The sequence below is a fragment of the Eucyclogobius newberryi genome, unplaced genomic scaffold, assembly GCF_026437365.1.
Source record: "Eucyclogobius newberryi isolate DKJ021-1_F unplaced genomic scaffold, fEucNew1.0.hap1 SCAF_21, whole genome shotgun sequence".
Taxonomy (NCBI): Eukaryota; Metazoa; Chordata; class Actinopteri; order Gobiiformes; family Gobiidae; genus Eucyclogobius; species Eucyclogobius newberryi.
Genome location: NW_027315846.1, coordinates 19,455,638 through 19,475,790, shown reverse-complemented (window position 1 = coordinate 19,475,790; position 20,153 = coordinate 19,455,638). Strand labels below are relative to the sequence as shown.

General features: G+C 40.4%; 1 protein-coding gene across 1 annotated transcript; it reads left to right on the top strand.

Moving 5' to 3' along the window:
* Positions 1–916: 916 nt before the first annotated feature.
* On the top strand, positions 917–19,734 carry LOC140370289 (unconventional myosin-VI-like). The gene is made up of 32 exons (XM_072457385.1): positions 917–1,043; positions 2,276–2,413; positions 5,380–5,449; positions 5,796–5,869; positions 6,685–6,814; positions 7,092–7,197; positions 7,275–7,330; positions 7,418–7,515; positions 7,622–7,786; positions 8,068–8,148; positions 8,617–8,797; positions 8,876–9,020; positions 10,798–10,955; positions 11,048–11,139; positions 11,216–11,288; positions 11,353–11,480; positions 12,063–12,158; positions 12,330–12,500; positions 13,437–13,475; positions 13,698–13,791; positions 14,300–14,430; positions 14,506–14,583; positions 14,671–14,800; positions 14,935–15,025; positions 15,683–15,833; positions 15,945–16,153; positions 16,778–16,856; positions 17,061–17,221; positions 17,555–17,658; positions 17,840–17,974; positions 18,674–18,889; positions 19,500–19,734. The coding sequence occupies exons 2-32, from the start codon at positions 2,297–2,299 to the stop codon at positions 19,697–19,699; spliced, it is 3,759 nt and encodes a 1,252-aa protein (XP_072313486.1). The 5' UTR covers positions 917–1,043; positions 2,276–2,296; the 3' UTR covers positions 19,700–19,734.
* Positions 19,735–20,153: the final 419 nt, after the last annotated feature.

Sequence of the window (20,153 nt, the reverse complement as noted above, 5' to 3'; positions counted from 1 at the left end):
TATAATTTTAATGTTTAATATTTTTCTTGTAAATTAACTCATCATTTATGACTTTCGACTACTGTGTGCTGTCTCCTCTTTATTGTGAATTCAAAAGCTGTGCACCACTAGGAGATGACTGGACTTCTATCTCATCTCAATAACTATTAAACTCTAATGCTTCCTCTTGTAATACAATACTTGAGATTTGTGAATTTTGCATCATATTCATTGTTTCAAAATTGTTTCTCTCTCATGCATCACCACTTGGTGGCGCTATTGCCATTGCAGAGGAAAAGGAGGCATCATGATTCACTTGAACAAATGAAACTTGGCACAAGAAGCCTGATAAATATGTATATATATATATATATATATATATATATATATATATATATATATATATATATATATATATATATATATTTCCCCCATAAACTGTCAACGTGGGCCTTTTTGTATTTTTGACTTATTTATATATTTGTAGACCATTTATTTTAAAAGTTGCACGACGTATTGTTTGTAACAAGATACGAGTCTGTTCTGGCCTATCAGGTGTCTTCATTAGAACTACAACCAGTGGAGGATGAAGTGACTTCTTCTAAGTGTTGAGTTACTGTCTGAATTATTCACGAGCCTTAAGGCACAGACTTCGCGAACACACGACTGTCCACAGTTTGCAGTCAGAGCGACATGGTTTAAACTGGAGGCTGGGCTTAAACAAGCCTAGTAGTTTTCAGCTGCGCGTCCCTCAAACATCGGGCTGTTCAGGAGTTACACCTCTTAGTCCTGACTCCTGAGGGCCACGGCTGCTGTAAAAGTGGGTCACTTTTAATAGCCTACAATAACATTTGTATGAGCAACATTAAAGCGCAGACACCATGTAAATGACCTGACATAGGATCTTACAGTCGGTCCACACACCTTGGTGCAGTGACGTCATCGAGCTCACCGGCTCAGGAGCCCTGCAGGCGCGCGCGTCCTCAGCACTTCCCCGGACAGAGACGCTGCAGCGCGTGAGCAGCACGCACTCTGACGCCCCGGGACTCTGAAGAGCTGAGCCTGTAAGTATGACTTCAGTCCGTGTAAATATTGTAAGTAGTTTGTGAACTGTGTGAGAGTCACTGGGGCAGCGCGGCCTGAAGCCTCTGAAGGGTAAGCCATGTGATTTGGAGCCAAAGACTTTAACTTCATTAAGTTGATTTGGGGCTTAACCAGCTCCTGTGCTCAGTTCAGATTGGCACGGCTCGGCCTGTATCATCTTCCCAATGTGTCTTTAAGGTGCTTCACTGGGTCTGCTTTTAGGACACATTCTGTCATATTCATTGAAGTTTCAGGTTATTAAAGAGATCATTAACCTTCATGTTAAAAACAAACACATACTGATGAAAACATATATAGAACCGTGACCACTTTACCAATGCAAGCGAGCTACATACATGATGTGAATGTATGTGTGCGTGTGTGTGTATATGTATATATTATTATTTTAAATAATGACATTTTAAAATTACCTTGATGATGATAATCAGAGTTATATTACAGTAGTAGCCAACATAAAAACGATTTCTACACCAAGTCTGTAAATGTCTATTTATGTCATTATATAATATTATTATATCTGTTTGTTTGTTTGTTTGTTATATTTTTACTCTCACTCTGTTAATTTTGCAGCCTTTTTACAGTAACATTTTGTATTCATCTAAAAGAATGTGTGTGTGTGTGTGTGTGTGTGTGTGTGTTCTGTTGGCTGTCCCATGTCCTCTCAGGCAGGAAGAGGAAACAGTGTGTTTGTGTGTCCCAGCCTCTGCTGCTAACACCGAACTATGACCATAAATCAGTCTAACTGTTTGGACTCACTATGTAACAGTGTAACAGTGTAACAGTGTAACAGTGTAACAGTGTTGACTGTTAGAGTGTGACACTGTTATGTATAAAGTACCGGTAGTTGGTATTCATTTAGTAAAATGCCAATCTATCAAGCTTTATTTCAATATCACTTCTGTTGTTTTGTTATCTCTTGACACAACACACAGTGGTGAAGGCCTACAGGAATATGTTGGTGTAAACATTTGACCTCTGACCTTGAAGATGTTTGGCTGGAGCCTGAGTTCATTTGTTTTGAGCGAACCACAGGTTGTCTCAGGAGAACTCTGTTGTTGGTTTGCTCTGACTGCAGTAGTCTGGTTTGCATATAGGCAGGGTAGTTCAATGCAAACTCTGTCGCCTGTTTTACATTATTTACATCACTCCTGTTTTCCCCATCAACATTTCCTCATTGTTGCTTTGTCCTCAGACAAAAGACAACAGGTGAGCCATGGAGGACGGAAAGCCAGTGTGGGCACCGCACCCCACCCATGGGTTCCAGCTGGGCATGATCGTAGATATCGGAGCTGACGCACTGACCATCGAGCCGCTGCACCAGAGGGGAAAGGTGTGTCTCATTCACCTACTCATACACCTGCTGCTGCACCAGCCTCACTGTGGCAGCTCCAGGGGAATGAGGCACTGAGGGTATTTTATAATGGGCTTAAGGTGAGGCTTTGTTTAATGTGACAGAACTGACTGCTAAAGTCATAATGACAGAATGATGTACATCCTGCTCTGGTTTAGAGTGGGATCCTGTTCTTTAGTGGGAAACAGATAACACAATGACAGGAGCCCACCTAGTGGTGCATGAACCTGTTTGTGCAAAACATATGTCAGGTGCAGCTGAGTGTCATGTTGCTGTGGGACACTTCCTGAGTGGTCAGTGGGGCAGGATTCATGACAGCAGCAGGTCGCTGAAGATGCTCCTCTTCCTCCTCTCTGCCACAGATATCAGCCATAAAGACATTGGTTGAGACATTTCGCACTGAGTCAAAAGACCATTGTGATGACGTATGACTGTGCAATTCATTATAAAAATGCCACTCAGAATTTGATTTGATTGACACCTTCCTGAATATGAATAAAAGAACTGTAAAGTGTTGACACATCCACTATTTGAAACTTACAATGAGCACTATTTTGTACATAGGTTAAGCCCCAAAGACTTCCAAAGTGGACAGACGCTGAAGCCGCCCCAGACATGTCTGTCTTATAAACACAGGGCTGAGGTGATGTGTGAAACTAGAGCCTCTCTGTGCACTGAGCCATGAATAAGTAACAGTAGCAGCAGCAGGCGGAGATAGTGTTGCCTAGAGCAGAGAGGCTGATCAGGGACTGAAGGCCACCTGCCCCACCTGCCGCACCTGCCCCACCTGCCGCACTTGCCCCACCTGAGACACTGCCTGTTTACTGGAGTCTCACCAGAGCATGTCCTACCATTCCAAACATGAAGTATAACTGTTGTATTGCTTTTCAGTGATGCAATCAGAGCTAAAACTCAACGTCGATGCTTGAAATCAATACCACACTAATCAACAATAGAATGTAATATTCAAAATGCTGTCACGATGCTTCAAACTCAATTTTGATACCAAGGAACATTTTTTACACAATATACTGTTATTTTCAATACAAAATATTAGCACTTTCTTTGAGTTGCATTTTGCTCTGGAAAGGTCACATTTTCTCCTATTCGTAATATTTTTAAATAAAATGATTGATACTTGTTCAAACGAGTTTCTAGTTTTAATTGTTAAGTATCAGATTTTTCAATACTTTTGACAACACAACACAATCTTAATAGTATCTTTAGTATTACCTGAAAATACATACATGTCCAAATGAATAATGATTAGTACCCGGGTATTGATTTTATTACAAAAATAAACAAAAACAACAATAATTCATATTTTATCATAGGTCAAAGGTTGTTTCAGTGCTATGGAAACAGTTGGCAGCTACTTTATGGTCTATTGAATTTCCTTGAGGAATATGAACTGAATTGAATGAAAGGCAGGCGTGCGATTGGCCGCTCAGCAGCTCATTAGCAGCTCCTCTTGTTCACGGCAGTACAACATGTTTTTGTGCTGCGTTTGGCCCGTGTTCAGAGCTGGAGAACTCATCGGGTGGAGATATCTGTCCTCTTCATGTGTGTTTTGAGTGGTTCAATAATGTTTAATAATTATTTTATCATCACATGTTTTGGTAGAGCTTTTCAGATCCTGTTGCTCGCTCAACAAATTATTCATAAGTTTCTGTGTTCTTGTCGTGGCACAGTTGTTCCACTGACTTTAATTCCATTGGCTCAGACTTGGAGACTGAAACTCATTTAAGATACAAAGCTAACCAAACAATTAGTTGGCATGATTCTGTCTGAATGCGTAATTAAATTGCCCACAAGTGGAAAATGATCTTGTGAGATTTCTTCCCATGTGCTTTCATTTAGCTTGGACAAAAAACAGGATTAAGTGCTGCTAAGTTACACCTCTTGAGAAGTTATAGTTCCAAAAAGCATCATTATAATGACGGCAAACCATTTAAAATTAAATAAGACCCAAAAACTGTGACGCCAAAATTGTGAACAGAACCATTATTTAAAATTAATGTTTGTTCTCTTAGACACTCTCTTGTGGAAATTGTGTCTCGTCCCATCCCTAATAATTAGCTTCACTCCTCCAGTTTGGGGGTCACTGTGTGCTCCCCGTGTGCTCTGATGACCACGGGCACCACTTTCACCTTCACCTTTCACACCTTCTCCTGCTCCTTTCTGAGCCCTTGGTCTTTCTCCAGTTTCTTGTGTTCCTTTTCCCTGATGTTGCCATCACTTGCAATCGCCACGTCAACCAAAACCGCTTTCCTCTGCACCTTGTCGTCCACCATTATGTCCGGTTGGTTCGCCTTTACCATTCAGTCTGTTTTTGTCTGGAAGTCCCAGAGGACCTTGGCTCGGTTGTTCTCCACCACCTTTGGAGGTGTTTCCTACTTTGTCCTTGGGGTCTCCAGCCCGTACTCTGCACAGATGTTTCTGTACACTATGTCAGCTCCTGGTTATGGCGCTCCATGTGCTGTCCCTGTCAGCATCTTGCACCCTGCAGTTATGTGCGGGATGGTCTCAGGGCCCCGCCCCCTTTGCACAGCCTACACCTTGGGTCTTGTCTGGTGTGGTAGATCTGGGCCTCTATTGATCTGGTGTTCAGGGCTCCTGCTCCTGTGCTGCCATGATCAGGGCCTCTGTCCTTCAGACCGGCTCGTTCTAACCATTGGGAGGATTTTGTGATATCAGCCACTTCAGTTATGTTCCAGTGGTACATCCCATGTAGGGGCGTGTCCTCCCATGATGGTCCCTCCAGCACCTCATCCTATGTTCCCCATTGCCTGAGACTGAGGTTCACTGAGGTCCTCTGCCTTCTTCCTTTCGGCTAGTGTACAGTATATATTAAATAAATAAATAAATAAATCAAATATACCATTATTATTCATATCATCCATATTATCCAAGTCTCATGATGAATGCAAAAATCTCTTTTCCAGACATTTCTTGCCCCTATGAACCAAGTCTACCCAGCTGAGGAAGATGTCAACAAACATGTGGACGACAACTGTAAGTTCACTCTTGTGACCTTCAGAGTCAACCTCAGCATTTGAACCACTAATATATTATCACCTGTATCGAAATAACCCAATTATAACATCACAGTAGTGACATGAAAATATACACAGCTTATTTAGTTTAATTGCCACTGCTCCACATTTAACCTGCATTGTTTATACTGTGACTGGTTTGCTGACACTCTCAAAAGTATAAGATATCGGTATATTTTGTACTATGATGTGAGAAAGATCCTTGTGTTTGTGTTTCCATTCATGAGGCTGTTTAGCTTTATGTTGAGGTCAGTGTTGAGTCTGTACCATAGAGTTCATCCCACAGAAATGTTCTCTCTGCTCAGGTTCACTCATGTACTTGAATGAAGCCACTCTCCTCCACAACGTCAAAGTGCGCTACGGCAAAGACCACATTTATGTGAGTATTTTTTTTCCAGAATCTTTGTTTTATTGCTTGGCTTTTACAAATGTATCGCAGTGAGACTTAGGTAGAGCCGACCATTATAGGCACCGGGACAAAAGACGAGCCCATCCAAGTCCCCCCCTTATCCTGAGGGAGAAACAGCATCTGGCAACCAGCACTCGTCAGTCAGGCCCTGTTATTTCACTCTCTGAACCTTCTCTGTGTGTTACTTTGTTTAGAGGGTTTCACAGTATACAGCATTACAGTTATATCTTGCATTTTTTCCTGTACTTGTCTTTTTATTACTGAAAGCAATATCTGGAGAAAAGTGTCTCTGTAGCGATAAACAAGTTTAAAGGTGAACTATTATGCAAAATTAACATTTATGAGCGCTTGACCATGTTATGATGAGAGAACAGTTTGCCTCTCATTAATTTACTGTGTTAATGCTCAATGTGCTGAACAATTCTATTGTCAACTACCCCCCTATATCTCCCCACCTCATTTTACTAACTTGCGTGTATTTAAAAATCCAATGCTTGCCTGGGGGGAATGCAACTATGAAAAGGCGGTGCTTGTCAATTCTGTAATTGTCTAACAGGAAGTGGACAGCGCCATTTTTATTACTAAGTCATTATTGATAATTTTTTTGTGGCTTAAAATGAACAAAATGTAAATTAATTGTCTCCTTATGTTCTAATTTATCATTTAAGCATATGATGACTTCTTTAATGTTATATTCCAGGCAACGCATCAATGTACAAAGAGCAATAATATCTCCATGGAGACAAGCAGCAGCATATTATATTTAGTATTGATTTATTTTACAGACGTACGTAGCAAATATCCTGATAGCTGTCAACCCTTACTTTGAAATCCCCAATCTCTATGGTCCAGAAGCACTCAAGTCCTACAAAGGGAAGTCTCTGGGAACACTTCCACCTCATGTGTACGCAATCGGTGAGTACAAACCACTCTAATATTCAGTATTCAGTGGAGCCAACTGTATTTTAAAGGAACTTGATGTACCTGTGTTGCCAGCGCCTGAACCTTAAGACAGAGGCACAGGTTTTTCACTGTAGGTGCTGAATAAAAGACTCATGTGAAATGATATATTTGATTTTAACAGGTTTATCTCATATCTAGGGACATAGATCGATATAATGTGTATAATTTAAAATCAAAATCACACATATGGTTCCTTTAAGTGTAAAGAGGTTCTGTGTTGTGGTTTTAGCTGACAAAGTGTTCAGAGACATGAAGGTTCTAAAGCTGAGCCAGTCCATCATCGTTTCGGGAGAGTCCGGCGCAGGAAAGACAGAAAACACGAAGTTTGTTCTCAGGTACACGGCTTGAGCGCTTTTAGTCATATTTCATTTCATTTCTTCACTTGTTTATTATGTCGATTTGAACGTTGCAGATATCTAACAACAACTTATGGAACTGGTCAAGACTTTGATGAGAGAATTGTTGAAGGTGATAATATAGAGCAAATCATCACCAGACAGACAGAAAAAAGGAGTGGTAAGTGATGTAACAACAATTATGTGTGGTTTTGCACAGCTAATCCGCTTCTGGAGGCCTTTGGGAACGCCAAGACTGTGCGGAACAACAACAGCAGTCGCTTTGGAAAGTTTGTAGAGATACACTTCAATGAGAAGGTAGAAAGTGATTACTAACTCACCTTATACAACTGAAACCTTTGATTTGACCCCCAACAGTGATTTTTAACCTGCTAATTTAACCTTCTTCCTTTTGATGTTGCAGAATGCAGTTGTAGGAGGGTTTGTCTCCCATTACTTGTTGGAGAAGTCCAGAATCTGCGTTCAGAGCAATGACGAGAGGAACTATCACATCTTCTACAGACTGTGTGCTGGGGCCTCAGAGGACCTCAAGAAAAAGCTCCACCTGGACTCACCAGACCACTTCAGGGTTAGTCCATCCACAGACCTTACACTTTCATGCTGAATAATCTGTATATTTTTTAAATATTAGACAATCTACTGTACAAACAAACTGGGTCAGATAACGCGATAAACTACTGAAATAAAAAACAATGAAACCTCATTTTAAATGGTTTAAAACATGAAATTATTACAATTTTATTTTGTTTTCTGGGTCCCGGGTTGGTTTCATGATTATTTTTGGGGGTCCCAGTCTGAAAGCTTTTGGAACCCCTGTGCTAGACATAATAATGAGTTTTTCTCTTATAGTACCTGAATCGAGGATGCTCCAGCTTTTTCGCCACTAAAGATTCAGATAAACACATCCCACAGCACCGTAAAAGTCTTGAGGTGAGGCCAACAAAACTTTGTGGATTTAACCGGATATTGAAGTGGTACATTTGGGTCTAAAAACATTACAGTAGATGATAACTGGCAAATTGTCTCTCTTTCAGAGACATTTGTATTGTCCTAATAACCTTTAAACATCTCATTAATAATGTGTTCATTTTCAATCCCATGTTTCTTCCCTTCTCACGGCCAAACCCAGGACTCCAAGGTAACGTGGCCTTAGCGTGAGCTGCTGTGTCTTAGATCAGGATCAGGAGGAGTTTTGCATGAAGCTGGTGTAGCACATGCTAATCCACATGTGCATGCGTTGGAGGGGCGGAGCTTGGGCATTTGTATTTATTTATATCCATTTATGTATTTGCTTGGTTATGTTGCTGTAAAAGGTTGTGGTTTGTGAATGTCGGTGGTGGTGGTGGTGGTGGGTCACACACCGTGGCAGTGGCTCTGACTCTTTGAGGTGGTTTGCAGCACTTGAAGAGCGGAGCCTTGAAGGACCCTTTACTGGACGACCTGGGCGACTTCACCCGAATGTGTGACGCGATGAAGAAGATCGGCCTAAACGACACGGAGAAGCTGGACCTCTTCCGAGTGGTCGCTGGAGTTTTGCATTTAGGCAACGCCGACTTTGAAGAAACAGGAAGCAGCTCTGGTAATAAGAGTTAGTAGCACATTATAACATTGTGATAACGGTTTCATGCATAACACAGAGCTCCTGTGTGTCATGTAGGTGGCTGCGTGCTAAAGAACCAGTCCAGTGAATCCCTGCAGGTCTGCGCTGACCTGCTGGGTCTGGACCAGGATGATCTGAAGGTCAGCCTCACCACCAGAGTCATGCTCACGACAGCAGGGGGCGCCAAAGGGACTGTGATCAAGTGAGTACGTGAAGAGAGTGAAGCCTCGCACTCAACATGACTTTTAAACGTTAGTATGTGAGGGTGCTGAGGGGGATTCAGCAGTCTGTCTTAATGTGTAGTGTGGACGGATATTCATTCTATTGTGGGGATTAAAGGCGAGCAGTATCTATGGTTAATGTCAGGGTCAGTCAACAGGAAGTCAATGTCAATGTAATGTCCCCAAAACTCATGGAAAGCCAACATGTGTGTGTGTGTGTGTGTGTTCGTCCGGCCCGTGCCATCTATTCCTCTCTTTGCAAAAGTGAACAAGGTTTGATGAAAAAGTGGTACCGGCCCAGCATTAGTTGTTAATAGTGCGGCATGAATGGAGGATTAATATTTCAACAGGGACAGATGCTGCTTTGGCCTGAAAGTGTTTGCTCCGTATAAATAATCAATGCTGTATCTGAAAAGACAATGATTAAGATCTGGTTCTGTGGCTCAGGGGCTCAACCGATGGATTCAAATTATGAAGTGGCAATTCACAAGGTTATAATGGATTTTATTAGAGGGAGACAGGGGGGAGGAGGGGGTGATAGAGGTGAGAGCTGTCACCTCACATACCGAACTCTCTCATTATGAACTATTTTGCTGTTCAGAGTTCTGAGCAGTACCAGGGCAGCTGAAGAAAGCCCCAACAACCCCATTGATCCTGAAATTAAATGCATTAAAATGACAGGATTTAGTTGATGCAGTGGTGTATAAGGTGCATAACTATGAGCTCATTGACTGTGTTCAGAGTCAAACTATGAAAAATCCGTCTGTTGTAGATTAAATTGAAGTGTTGAAAGAAGAGTCATGAGGCAGGGGTTCTAACACAGGAGAGGTTTATTTCCATCTGTACGGGACCCGGAGACATGAACCCTAAGACATTGCGATTGTGCATTCCAGTTTAGTCCAGTCCATTGTTGCTTCTGTTGTAAGGAGAAAATCAATGAGTGCATTAAAACGTATAGAAGGCTAGTTATGATATAATATAATAATTCATGTTAGTATTTAAGAGCAATGGAATGTTTAGAGGTAAAATGTATGTAATGTGATCTGTGAATCTATATTGGTATCTGTTCTAATCATTTCTTTTGCTGCTTTCATTGTTGAGGAAAGCAAGGATAGTTTGGTTTGCTAATGTTGGAGTTAATAGTGTTAGGCTTTAATTGAGTTGAACTTAAGCTTTAACCGCTTTGGTCATTACAACAGGTAATGGAACAAGTCCTGTTTAAAGTACATATGCTACTTATTATCACACTAGGAAATTCCATAACTGTTACTTAGCGACCATGTTGTACACTGGGCCAAAATCTCCTCTAATTATTGTTTGACAAATAAAAACACATGAGAACAGCATTATGTTGTCTCCTAGTGCGATGTTATCATGTTTTGCTCTACTTCCTGTCATTTTCAACATATGCATTTTTACTTTTTCATCTCAAACTGAATTACAACAGGTTTTATTCCAAATAAAGTCAAACCTAGGAAATCATAAAAATCTGTCACACACGCTTTAAATTATGACTGGATAAAAACTAAACTGCTACTACTATTTCGAATTGAATGGAATCCCAGATGCTCATTGATACTAAACTATAATCAAAAATAGATACGCTTTATGCCTCAATATTAGAACTATTGACCACAAGGTAAAATTAAAGTTAGTACTATTTTTGGGCGGAAAATTACAGTGTGATGTCTAGGAAAATATCATTGTGGTATTAAAATAACTACTAATCCACCACATTTGAATTCTCTGTGTCCTCAGAGTCCCTCTAAAGGTGGAACAGGCAAACCACGCCCGGGACGCCCTGGCCAAAGCCGTGTACAGCCGCCTCTTCGATCACGTGGTGAGGAGGGTCAACCAGTGTTTCCCGTTTGAAACCTCCAACCACTTCATTGGAGTCCTGGACATTGCGGGTTTTGGTAAAGAACTACTCCGATTTTGTCATACTCTTTAAATCGCTGGACACATTATTCATAGTCACATGTTTTCTCTTCCTTCTGTCACACTTTAGAGTATTTTGAACACAACAGCTTTGAACAATTCTGCATCAATTACTGTAACGAGAAGCTCCAGCAGTTTTTCAACGAGCGGATTCTCAAAGAGGTTTGCTTCCTCTTTATTCCATTTGACATCTCTTTCTTATTCTCTCTTAAAAAAAACATTTGCTTTTGTTGTGCAGGAGCAAGAGTTGTATCAGAGAGAAGGCCTGGGCGTGAGTGAGGTGCATTACGTCGACAACCAGGATTGTATTGGTAAGATCTTTAAAGCATTTCAAACTCGTGATGACTCGCGATAACATGAGACTGATGTGTCCAGACCTGGTAGAGGCTCGGCTGGTGGGAATCCTGGACATTCTGGATGAAGAAAACCGTCTCCCTCAGGCCAGTGATCAGCATTTTACTGTGGCCGTTCACAGCAAGCACAAGAACCACTTCAGACTCACGGTGAGGCCAGAGTCTTCTTCTAACCTAATTACACCAAACCAGATTTATGGATTTAATGGTTTTTCTCTGTTTTCAAATCAACAAAGGATTTTATCGATTTATCTATTTTTAAATCTGCCTCTTGCTGTATTGTATTCATTATGATCCACATTTAAAGCTGCCACCTAGCTGCCACCTGCTTGTCTCTGCGGAGATGTTCTCACTTTGCTTGGAATTTCCCACAGTGTGGCATTAAACTCATCTATCTCCATAGAGACAAGCAGGTAACGCCATCAAGCAAAGTGACAGGTCAGATCTGTGGAGAGTTTTTGTTTTTTTTGCAATAACAATTACGTTTGATACTTTGGAACATTCCGAGCAAAGCAATAACATCTCCATGGAGACAGTCAGGTGGAGAACCCTCCTCATGAAAAGTTACATAATGCAACTTTAAGATCACCAACTACATTTTACTCCACTACTTCAATTCATGTTTATATTTTAATCTGACACTGTTTTACTGTGTTCATCGTGACCAAAATGTATTGTACGTATCTCTTTACAGATTCATACATTTCATAAAATATTTCATTTGATTGTTAGGTTCCGAGGAAGTCAAAGTTGGCCATTCACCGGAACCTGCGCGACGATGAAGGCTTTATGATCCGACATTTTGCTGGAGCCGTTTGTTATGAAACGGTAAGATTCGAATATTAGAGTAACTTTATAGCACTTATTTTATAGTAGAGACGGTTCAATAGCGGTTTTGATCTCAGTGGGTTTCTTACCGGGTTAAATAAAGGTTAATAATTAATACATAAATTGCCCTTTTATGGTGACGTGTTTTGCATTTGTCCATCCTAAACACAGAAGCGCTTTGTGGAGAAGAACGACGACGCCCTGCACATGTCCTTGGAGTGCCTGGTGTGTGAATCCAAAGACACTTTTGTCAGAGAGCTGTTCGAGAACTACAACAGCGCCAAAGACGTCAAGCAGAAGTCTGGCAAACTCAGCTTCATCAGCGTCGGCAACAAGTTCAAGGTCTGGCTCGCCGTGGGCTCCGAGGATGTCGCCCGCTGTTTGTTTTCCCGCCTGTGTTTTGCTTCCTCTTCCATGTTCTCCTGTAGACTTTCTTCAATCTTCCTCTTTTTCCTCTTTGAGCTCCTTTGGGGGATAAAACGGGATCAAGTCATGTCAAGGTAGAGTTTTAACGCCAGATGTTTCCAAAACAAGCAACTTTTACACACAGAGGTGGAAAGTACCTAATTACAAATACTCACGTTATTGGAATAGAGAGGCTTTTGGGGTAATTGTACCACTAGATTTTTAACATACACATACACATACAATTGTACACATATTCTAGCCATGTGACTGTACTTCATTACTTTTAAAATCATGGGACAATCCACCATTCACGCAGTCTCACAACAAGGCCTGGGCTATGAGGAAAAGAAATTCCAACCTCGATTTTTTATTTTATCTTATTTAGTATTTTCAAAATTAACACAAGAAATAGTCAAAGTGCTTCCACCAAAGTCTGAACTTACCACACCATAACACAATATCGTGGACAATTAGACGTGACTGAATCTCGATCTTTTCGATGAATTGCCCAGTCCTGTTCTCACAGAGTCTCTGCTCCTCGTTCTCTACAAACACATACTGCAGCACTGGTGTATAGAATATGTGCAGCAAACTGTTAAAGTAATCATGTTTTGTATAAAAGAGTGATTTAAAATGCTACTAAAATGTGAGTAGTATTTGCCATTCATTGTTTTTCTTAGTCAAGTTTTGGCAGCAGTACTTGTACATGTAATTGAGTACATTTTTAGCCTTGTTACTGTATTTTTACTTGGGTACACATTTTCAGTGCTCTTTCCACCACTGTCTACATAATTTGTGGTTAGAATATGCAATGTCGTAATGTGCATCAAATATCTTTACAATAATAACAGTATTCTTTCTGATGAACAGACTCAGCTGAACCTATTACTGGAAAAGCTCCGCAGTACTGTAAGTACAAGCTGTGTACTGAACTATGATTACGCATATGGACTGGAATTATAAGTTAAGTCATACAGTTAGAACTTGTGATTTGGAATGAAAAAATAACATAAAGTCTGATTAGCAATTGTGTAATCAACATACATATGAAGATACAATATGAGTATGTAATCTGAATGAAGTGCAAAGCAGAATGTGTTTAAATGAGTGATTTCCCCCCTGCACTTTCAGGGCTCCAGCTTCATCCGCTGTGTGAAGCCCAATCTAAAGATGGTGAGCCACCAGTTTGAAGGGGCCTTGATCCTGTCCCAGCTGCAGTGCTCTGGTGGGTCCTGGGGTTGTCAAGGAGTTTGATTTGATACTCACAAACTAATCCATACTGAAACTGTATTGAAACTAAACAGGTATCAACTCTGGGAAAAATGAGAACGTTCCAGAACAGTTTTAGACTGGTCTTAATCTAAATCAGAGCTAGTACAGGACCATATATGAGAATATTACAGAACCAATATTTTGTGTTGACAATGATGGAGTGTCTTTAAAACGTATATTCTGATATTGTAATAGGTATTCAGTATCAACCCTTTTTCTTAGAAGCAAAATCGAGTTTAGTTTAACATTTTGAGTATTTTAACTAGGGGTGGGCAGGCGATATGGAAAAAAATGAATATAATTATCAGACAATTGTGAAATTGTCACAAAAGTGCAGAAATATTAACTTTTACTATTTTACTCACTACAGTTTTTTTCAGATTTGACTTATTATTGGACAACTCAGTCTATCTAGCCTTTAAAACAGATCCTGAGTGTAATACTACTGTTGCTTGTTGTAGGAATGGTGTCAGTGCTGGACCTGATGCAGGGCGGCTTCCCTTCCCGCGCTCCCTTCCATGAGCTCTACACCATGTACAAACAGTACCTCCCCGAAAAACTACAACGACTCAATCCACGGCTCTTCTGCAAGGTTTGTTTTACTGTGTGTGCACTTCCTCGCATCATTCATACAATTATACAGCTGATTATTGTTCTTTCTGTCCAGGCCTTGTTCAAAGCTTTGGGACTGAATGACGCTGACTTCAAGTTTGGTCTGACCAGAGTCTTCTTCCGCCCAGGAAAGGTCATTTATCTTTTCCATAACCTCAGTCATTCATTTTTCGACAGTTGAATCACTCTTAATATGAATGTATATGTTTTTTGCCATCAGTTTGCAGAGTTTGACCAGATTATGAAGTCCGACCCGGAGCACCTGGCCGAGCTGGTGAAGAAAGTCAACAAGTGGCTCGTGTGCAGCCGCTGGAAAAAAGTCCAGTGGTGCAGCCTGTCCGTCATCAAACGTGGGTCAAACTCGGAAGAACGCATTAAACATAAATATTAGTATCATGTCATAGAGAGGATGATTACAATGCAAGTCATGTGAGCCGTTTATACTTCATGTAGGCATAAAAATATGATTGTTTTCACTCAACAGTTCGCAACAAAATGAGGTACCGAGCCATGGCCTGCATTAAGATCCAAAAGACTGTTCGCATGTGGCTGTGCAGGAGAAAACACAAGCCACGGTGAGTCCTCCTGCATTTTCATGTATATAACTACCATTTCTTAAATTACATAATTCAAAACACTGTGTAAAGAGCGGTCCAATAACTGCCTGAATGTAATAATAGTGGGTTTAAAGGAGAGATATTATGCTTTTTGCAGCTATTTAGTATTGAACTATAACATAAGTAGATCTTCGTTTTACATTTTGTTCATTCTAAACTGTAATATTGATCCAAAATGGCTTAGTAATAGAAAAAGGTCCATTGACTTCCTGTTTAAAACTGCAAAACTGATAAGCCCCGCCTCTTTACAGAGACATTTCACTGTAACAAGCAGGAGATTGTTATTTACATGGTTTTATTTTTGAATAGTTACTAAGTGACATTTTTTAACTCGACATGTATCATTTAGAATATGAGTTTTTCCCAATAATCACAACAAAGTACAGGGATGTGGGCTGGGATAGGGGGTAGATGAAAACAGGAATTTTCTGAGCACTCGAGCCTCAGGTGCAGGTGGTTACTCAAACATGCATCAATCAAAATACAACTTTGAGTAAACTAATGATGAGGAAACTGTTATAAAAGCTCATTAAAGTTGATTTAGCATAATATGTCCCCTTTAAGATTTGAGGACAGTCTTGTTGCGAGCTGTTGACGTGAGTTTGTCGTCTGCAGTGTGGACGGCATGGTGAAGGTTGGCAATCTGAAGAAACACACGGAACGTTTGACTAACGTGGTGAACGGGCTGAAGGAGGGAAAACCAGAGGTGGCCAAGCAAGTGCACGAGCTGGCGACTGCTATAGACCAGCTGATGGCCAAGATCAAGGTGAGGGCTCAGAGTGACTTACAGCACATGCAGAGGGCAGAGGTAGTTTCTCTTACTGTTCATCAGATTCATGATAGTGTTGCACAGTAAGTGTTGCTCTGACTTTCGCAGAACTCTGTGATGAGCTGGAAGGAGATCGACTCGGAGTACCAGGCCTTAGTGAGGCGCTCGGAGCAGCTGCTCGGGTCCATGCAGAAGAAAAAGCAAGAACAGGAGGAGAGCGAGAGGCTGAAGCACATCGAGGAGGAGATGGAGAAGGAGAGGAAGATGAGAGAGAAAGAAGAACAGCGCCGCCTACAAGAGGAAGAGGAGCGGCGGCTGTAAGCATCCTTAGTGAAAATGCTGCTTAAGTTACATTTAAGACTGGACTATAGTAGAGACAAATAGACTTAAATGCACTTTATGTGTCCAAGCATGGTTAGAACTACTGCTGAGACACGACAGGCAGAAGAATTGATTTTATATTGTTTGCTTTTTCAGTATAAAAGCTTTCACTTGGAAACAACAATGTCCAATCTGCACCAAAATATGTTTTTTATTTGATTTAAATATGTATGCCCCATACATCATTGTAACTCTAAAGACAGTTTTCTTTAAGTAGCACCCACAAACACAAAACTTTAGTTTTGTATTTAACAAAAAAAAATGATCGCACAATTTTCAGTAATAGTTAACTCAAGTACTGAATAACTAATCATAAATCCTCACAGTGTTTTTTAAAATATCTAATATGTCAACAAAATGAAATCAAATTCTGCAGGTTTTACACATAAAAGGCAATTTTGTTAATATGATATATTTTAGTATGAAAACATTTCATGACGAAAAATGTGTAATACATTTTGTTTACATAAACTATCTCTACATTAAAAAAAATTAGATAACTGCAATGTCTCCCTTTAATAAGTGCAAATGAGTTTAGCATTGTTCTTTAAATATTTCAGCAAAGCAGAAATGGAGCTGAAGAGAAAGCAAGAAGAAGAAGATCGAAAGAAACGAGAGACGGAAGACCAAGAAATGCAGGTTTGTGTGAGGAAGTCAATTTAAGTAGATCATTATTATGAACTGGTACTTCAATAAATCTTCTTTTTTTAGTATGAAATGCCTTTAAATGTATTAAAGATCAAGTAACAACTGAAACAAAACAAAATAACATTGCAGTTAGTATTTGTTGATATGTTCAGTTCTGCTCAGTTGATTGTATTTGAATGTGTTGTCGTTGAACAGGCTGAGCTGGAGGTGCAGTTGGCTCTGGAGCGAGAGGAGCAGGCTCAGCAGGCAACCATCGTAGAGCAGGAGAGGAGGGACCGCGAGTTAGCCATGAGGATCGCTCAGAGTGAGGCGGAGCTCATCACAGAAGAGGGACAGCTGGACCCCAGTCTGCGCAGGTGCGAAGTCTGTCTGCCTCATGTGATAAGAGTAGAACATACGCCCATCAAACCAGACTTTTTTGTAACTAGCCTTCAGCTTCTTCCAACTATTTATACCTATCCTCCAAATATATAAATATATACTGTATCTTAAAATATCTCCAAAGCATTTATACATATCTGGCTTCCTTCATCCACAAAACTATCAGAGTAGAACATATGTTAAAATACAGTGACAAGGATATGATCACAAACATATTAATATTCATTTATAGTAATTGTAACTAAAGTTTAGCATTACATTATGTTTGAACCGGCTTTAACATCACATTCTCCCTCCCCATACCTCAGGGGGGCTCAGGTTCAGGCGACCAAGGTGGCTGCCGGTGTGAAAAAGTACGAGCTGAGCAAGTGGAAGTACGCCGAGCTCCGAGACGTCATCAATACTTCATGTGGTGAGATGAAATCCACTTTGGAGACTGTCTGAAGTCTAAAGTCTAAAGTCAGACCAAACCTGCTGCTGTTTTAATCCAAATAGATGTGGACCATCCAGATCAGCATGCATTGATCTGGGCAGGTTCTTTCTAAACTGAGCAGTGATTTGAGTTTGAATCTGACTCTGTGCCGTGTTCACAGACATCGAGTTGCTGGCCGCGTGCAGAGAGGAGTTCCACCGGCGTCTGAAGGTGTACCACGCTTGGAAAGCCAAAAACAAGAAACGTACTGATGATGACAGCAACCAAAGAGCTCCCAAGTCTGTCACCGACTATGGTCAGTTAGATAAGCTGTTACAGGGACATCGTTTCAACAAACTAAAACCTGCACCTAAAACAGTTAACCTACATTTACTTACATTTGACTGTTATATAATACAGTGTTTTGTGGAAATAATTCACGTAGCTGTAGCAGTAGTAGTAAAGATAGAACAGTATTTATAACACTAGAGAAATGATTTACCATCAGGATGAACCCAAATGGGACTTCTATTTTGGACTTTAAACTTTAACATTCTTCTCTTTGGATTCTACCCCCTCCTTATTTTCTAGTTTTATTCATTTTGTTGTTTCTCTCATGTCCTGCCCGAGTTTGTTTTTGTTGTTTTATGTTCTAAAATACAAAGAAAGAAAAAAGTACAGGACCCGTGGACATGAACACTCAGCACATTGTAGTACACAGAATATATTTCATATATTCCATTGTAGGGAGTGTTATAATGATGTGCTGCTCACTTTTTTATCACATTGTCCTTTTTAAATGAATGCATCTACTCACAGCAAAACAACAAAGTAATCTCAGTGTTCAGGGCACTCTCAGTTGTGTCTATGACCAAATATATTCCTTATAGAGTCTACTATTGTACACTCTGCATGTAAATAATGATGGTAATATTTTAGCAGTCCCGCTCATAGCCGTTATATGTAAGAGTAAAGCGGTTTTCAGAGGACCACTCAAAGTTTCCTTGTGTTTTAGCGGAACAGAACCCAGCTCCTCCGGTCGCTCAGCATCAGGAGGGGGCCATGAACCGACAGCAGCGCTACTTCCGTATCCCCTTCATCCGGCCCGCAGACCAGTACAAAGACCCCCAGAACAAGAAGAAGGGCTGGTGGTACGCACATTTCGACGGGCCCTGGATTGCACGCCAGGTGGAGCTGCACCCCGACAAGAGGCCCATAGTTCTAGTCGCAGGTCAGTGTTTATTACAAGCAACAGCGTCTTTATGCTCTCATTAATCTTCATAACATACATGGAGTTGGCTCTTTAGTCTTGTTCTGGATTCTGCAGCAAAGTAACCACGTTTCCTGGTCATTTACTATTTATACTAGTGCAGGATCAATCATATTGGAGAGGTGGGAGGGGGAAAATATAAAAAAAAAAAAGGCTGCAAAAAGGGCTGATTATGAGCTTATGAAACTGATTATGAAATGAAATAAACTTGCAATGTAATCTTTCAAACAATGATATTTTGTTATTTTTACTGCCCATTCTCTTTTTGTGTCTCTTTTAAGACACATTTAGGCAAATTATTTTGTATGAATTGCTCTAATATATGGACATATATTCATGTTGTTGATACTGCCCACCTTTAATCATTTTACCATGAAAAAACAACTATTTAGTTACTGTGACTAGAATATTTATACTTTGTTACTTTCTACCCCTGGTCAACAGTAAATACAATGTACTGGTAATAGTAGTTTCCATAATATTTCCATCCTTGCATGTTATTCCCATGCTAAGTAACAGTTGCAGTTTGTGTTTTTGATAATGGCTCAGTTGAAATGTGGTTGTTGTCCAGGGAAAGACGATATGGAGATGTGTGAGCTGAGTCTGGAGGAGACAGGACTGACCAGGAAGAGAGGAGCCGAGATCCTGCCGCGACAGTTTGAGGAGATCTGGGAGCGTTGTGATGGAATCCAGTACCTTAAAAAGGCTATTGAGAACAAACAGGCTCGGCCCACATATGCCACAGCCATGCTTCAGAGTCTGCTCAAGTAATGCACCTGCCCCGGGCCCACTACTGGGGGCCCCTACAGCACGCTTTTCACAATAATGTCGTTTTATCTGGTCGTTTAGCTCTCCATGGCCTTTACATATCCTTTTTTTACTTTAAGTTTGCGAGGCTGTTATTTAAATACAATCATGAAGTGAAAACATCCCTTTCCTATCAAACTTATTGGTACTTTTGATGTTAAACTGTTGAAGGTTTTAAAGAGATGACAGACCAAACCTTATATATTTCATTTTTAATATTTGTTGCCATGCATTAGATGTAGATGTCAAGTCAAATGATCTTACATTTTTTTGTAGAAAATAATTCCAGTTATGGTTTGCAGTTGTGTGAAATGAGTGTTTACCAATGATTTGTGTGTTTTGTGAATTATGACGTGTATAAACCTTTTGCTTCTTCTGTTTCATGATGGCCCCAGAGAAAATGAGACTGTTTTTTTGA

Coding starts and splice junctions, on each gene's coding strand:
- LOC140370289 (XM_072457385.1), top strand. CDS start 2,297: ATGGAGGACGGAAAGCCAGTGTGGGCACCGCACCCCACCCATGGGTTC. Junction 6,815..7,091: donor ACCTCATGTGTACGCAATCG/GTGAGTACAAAC, acceptor TTGTGGTTTTAG/CTGACAAAGTGTTCAGAGAC. Junction 18,890..19,499: donor GCCCATAGTTCTAGTCGCAG/GTCAGTGTTTAT, acceptor GTTGTTGTCCAG/GGAAAGACGATATGGAGATG.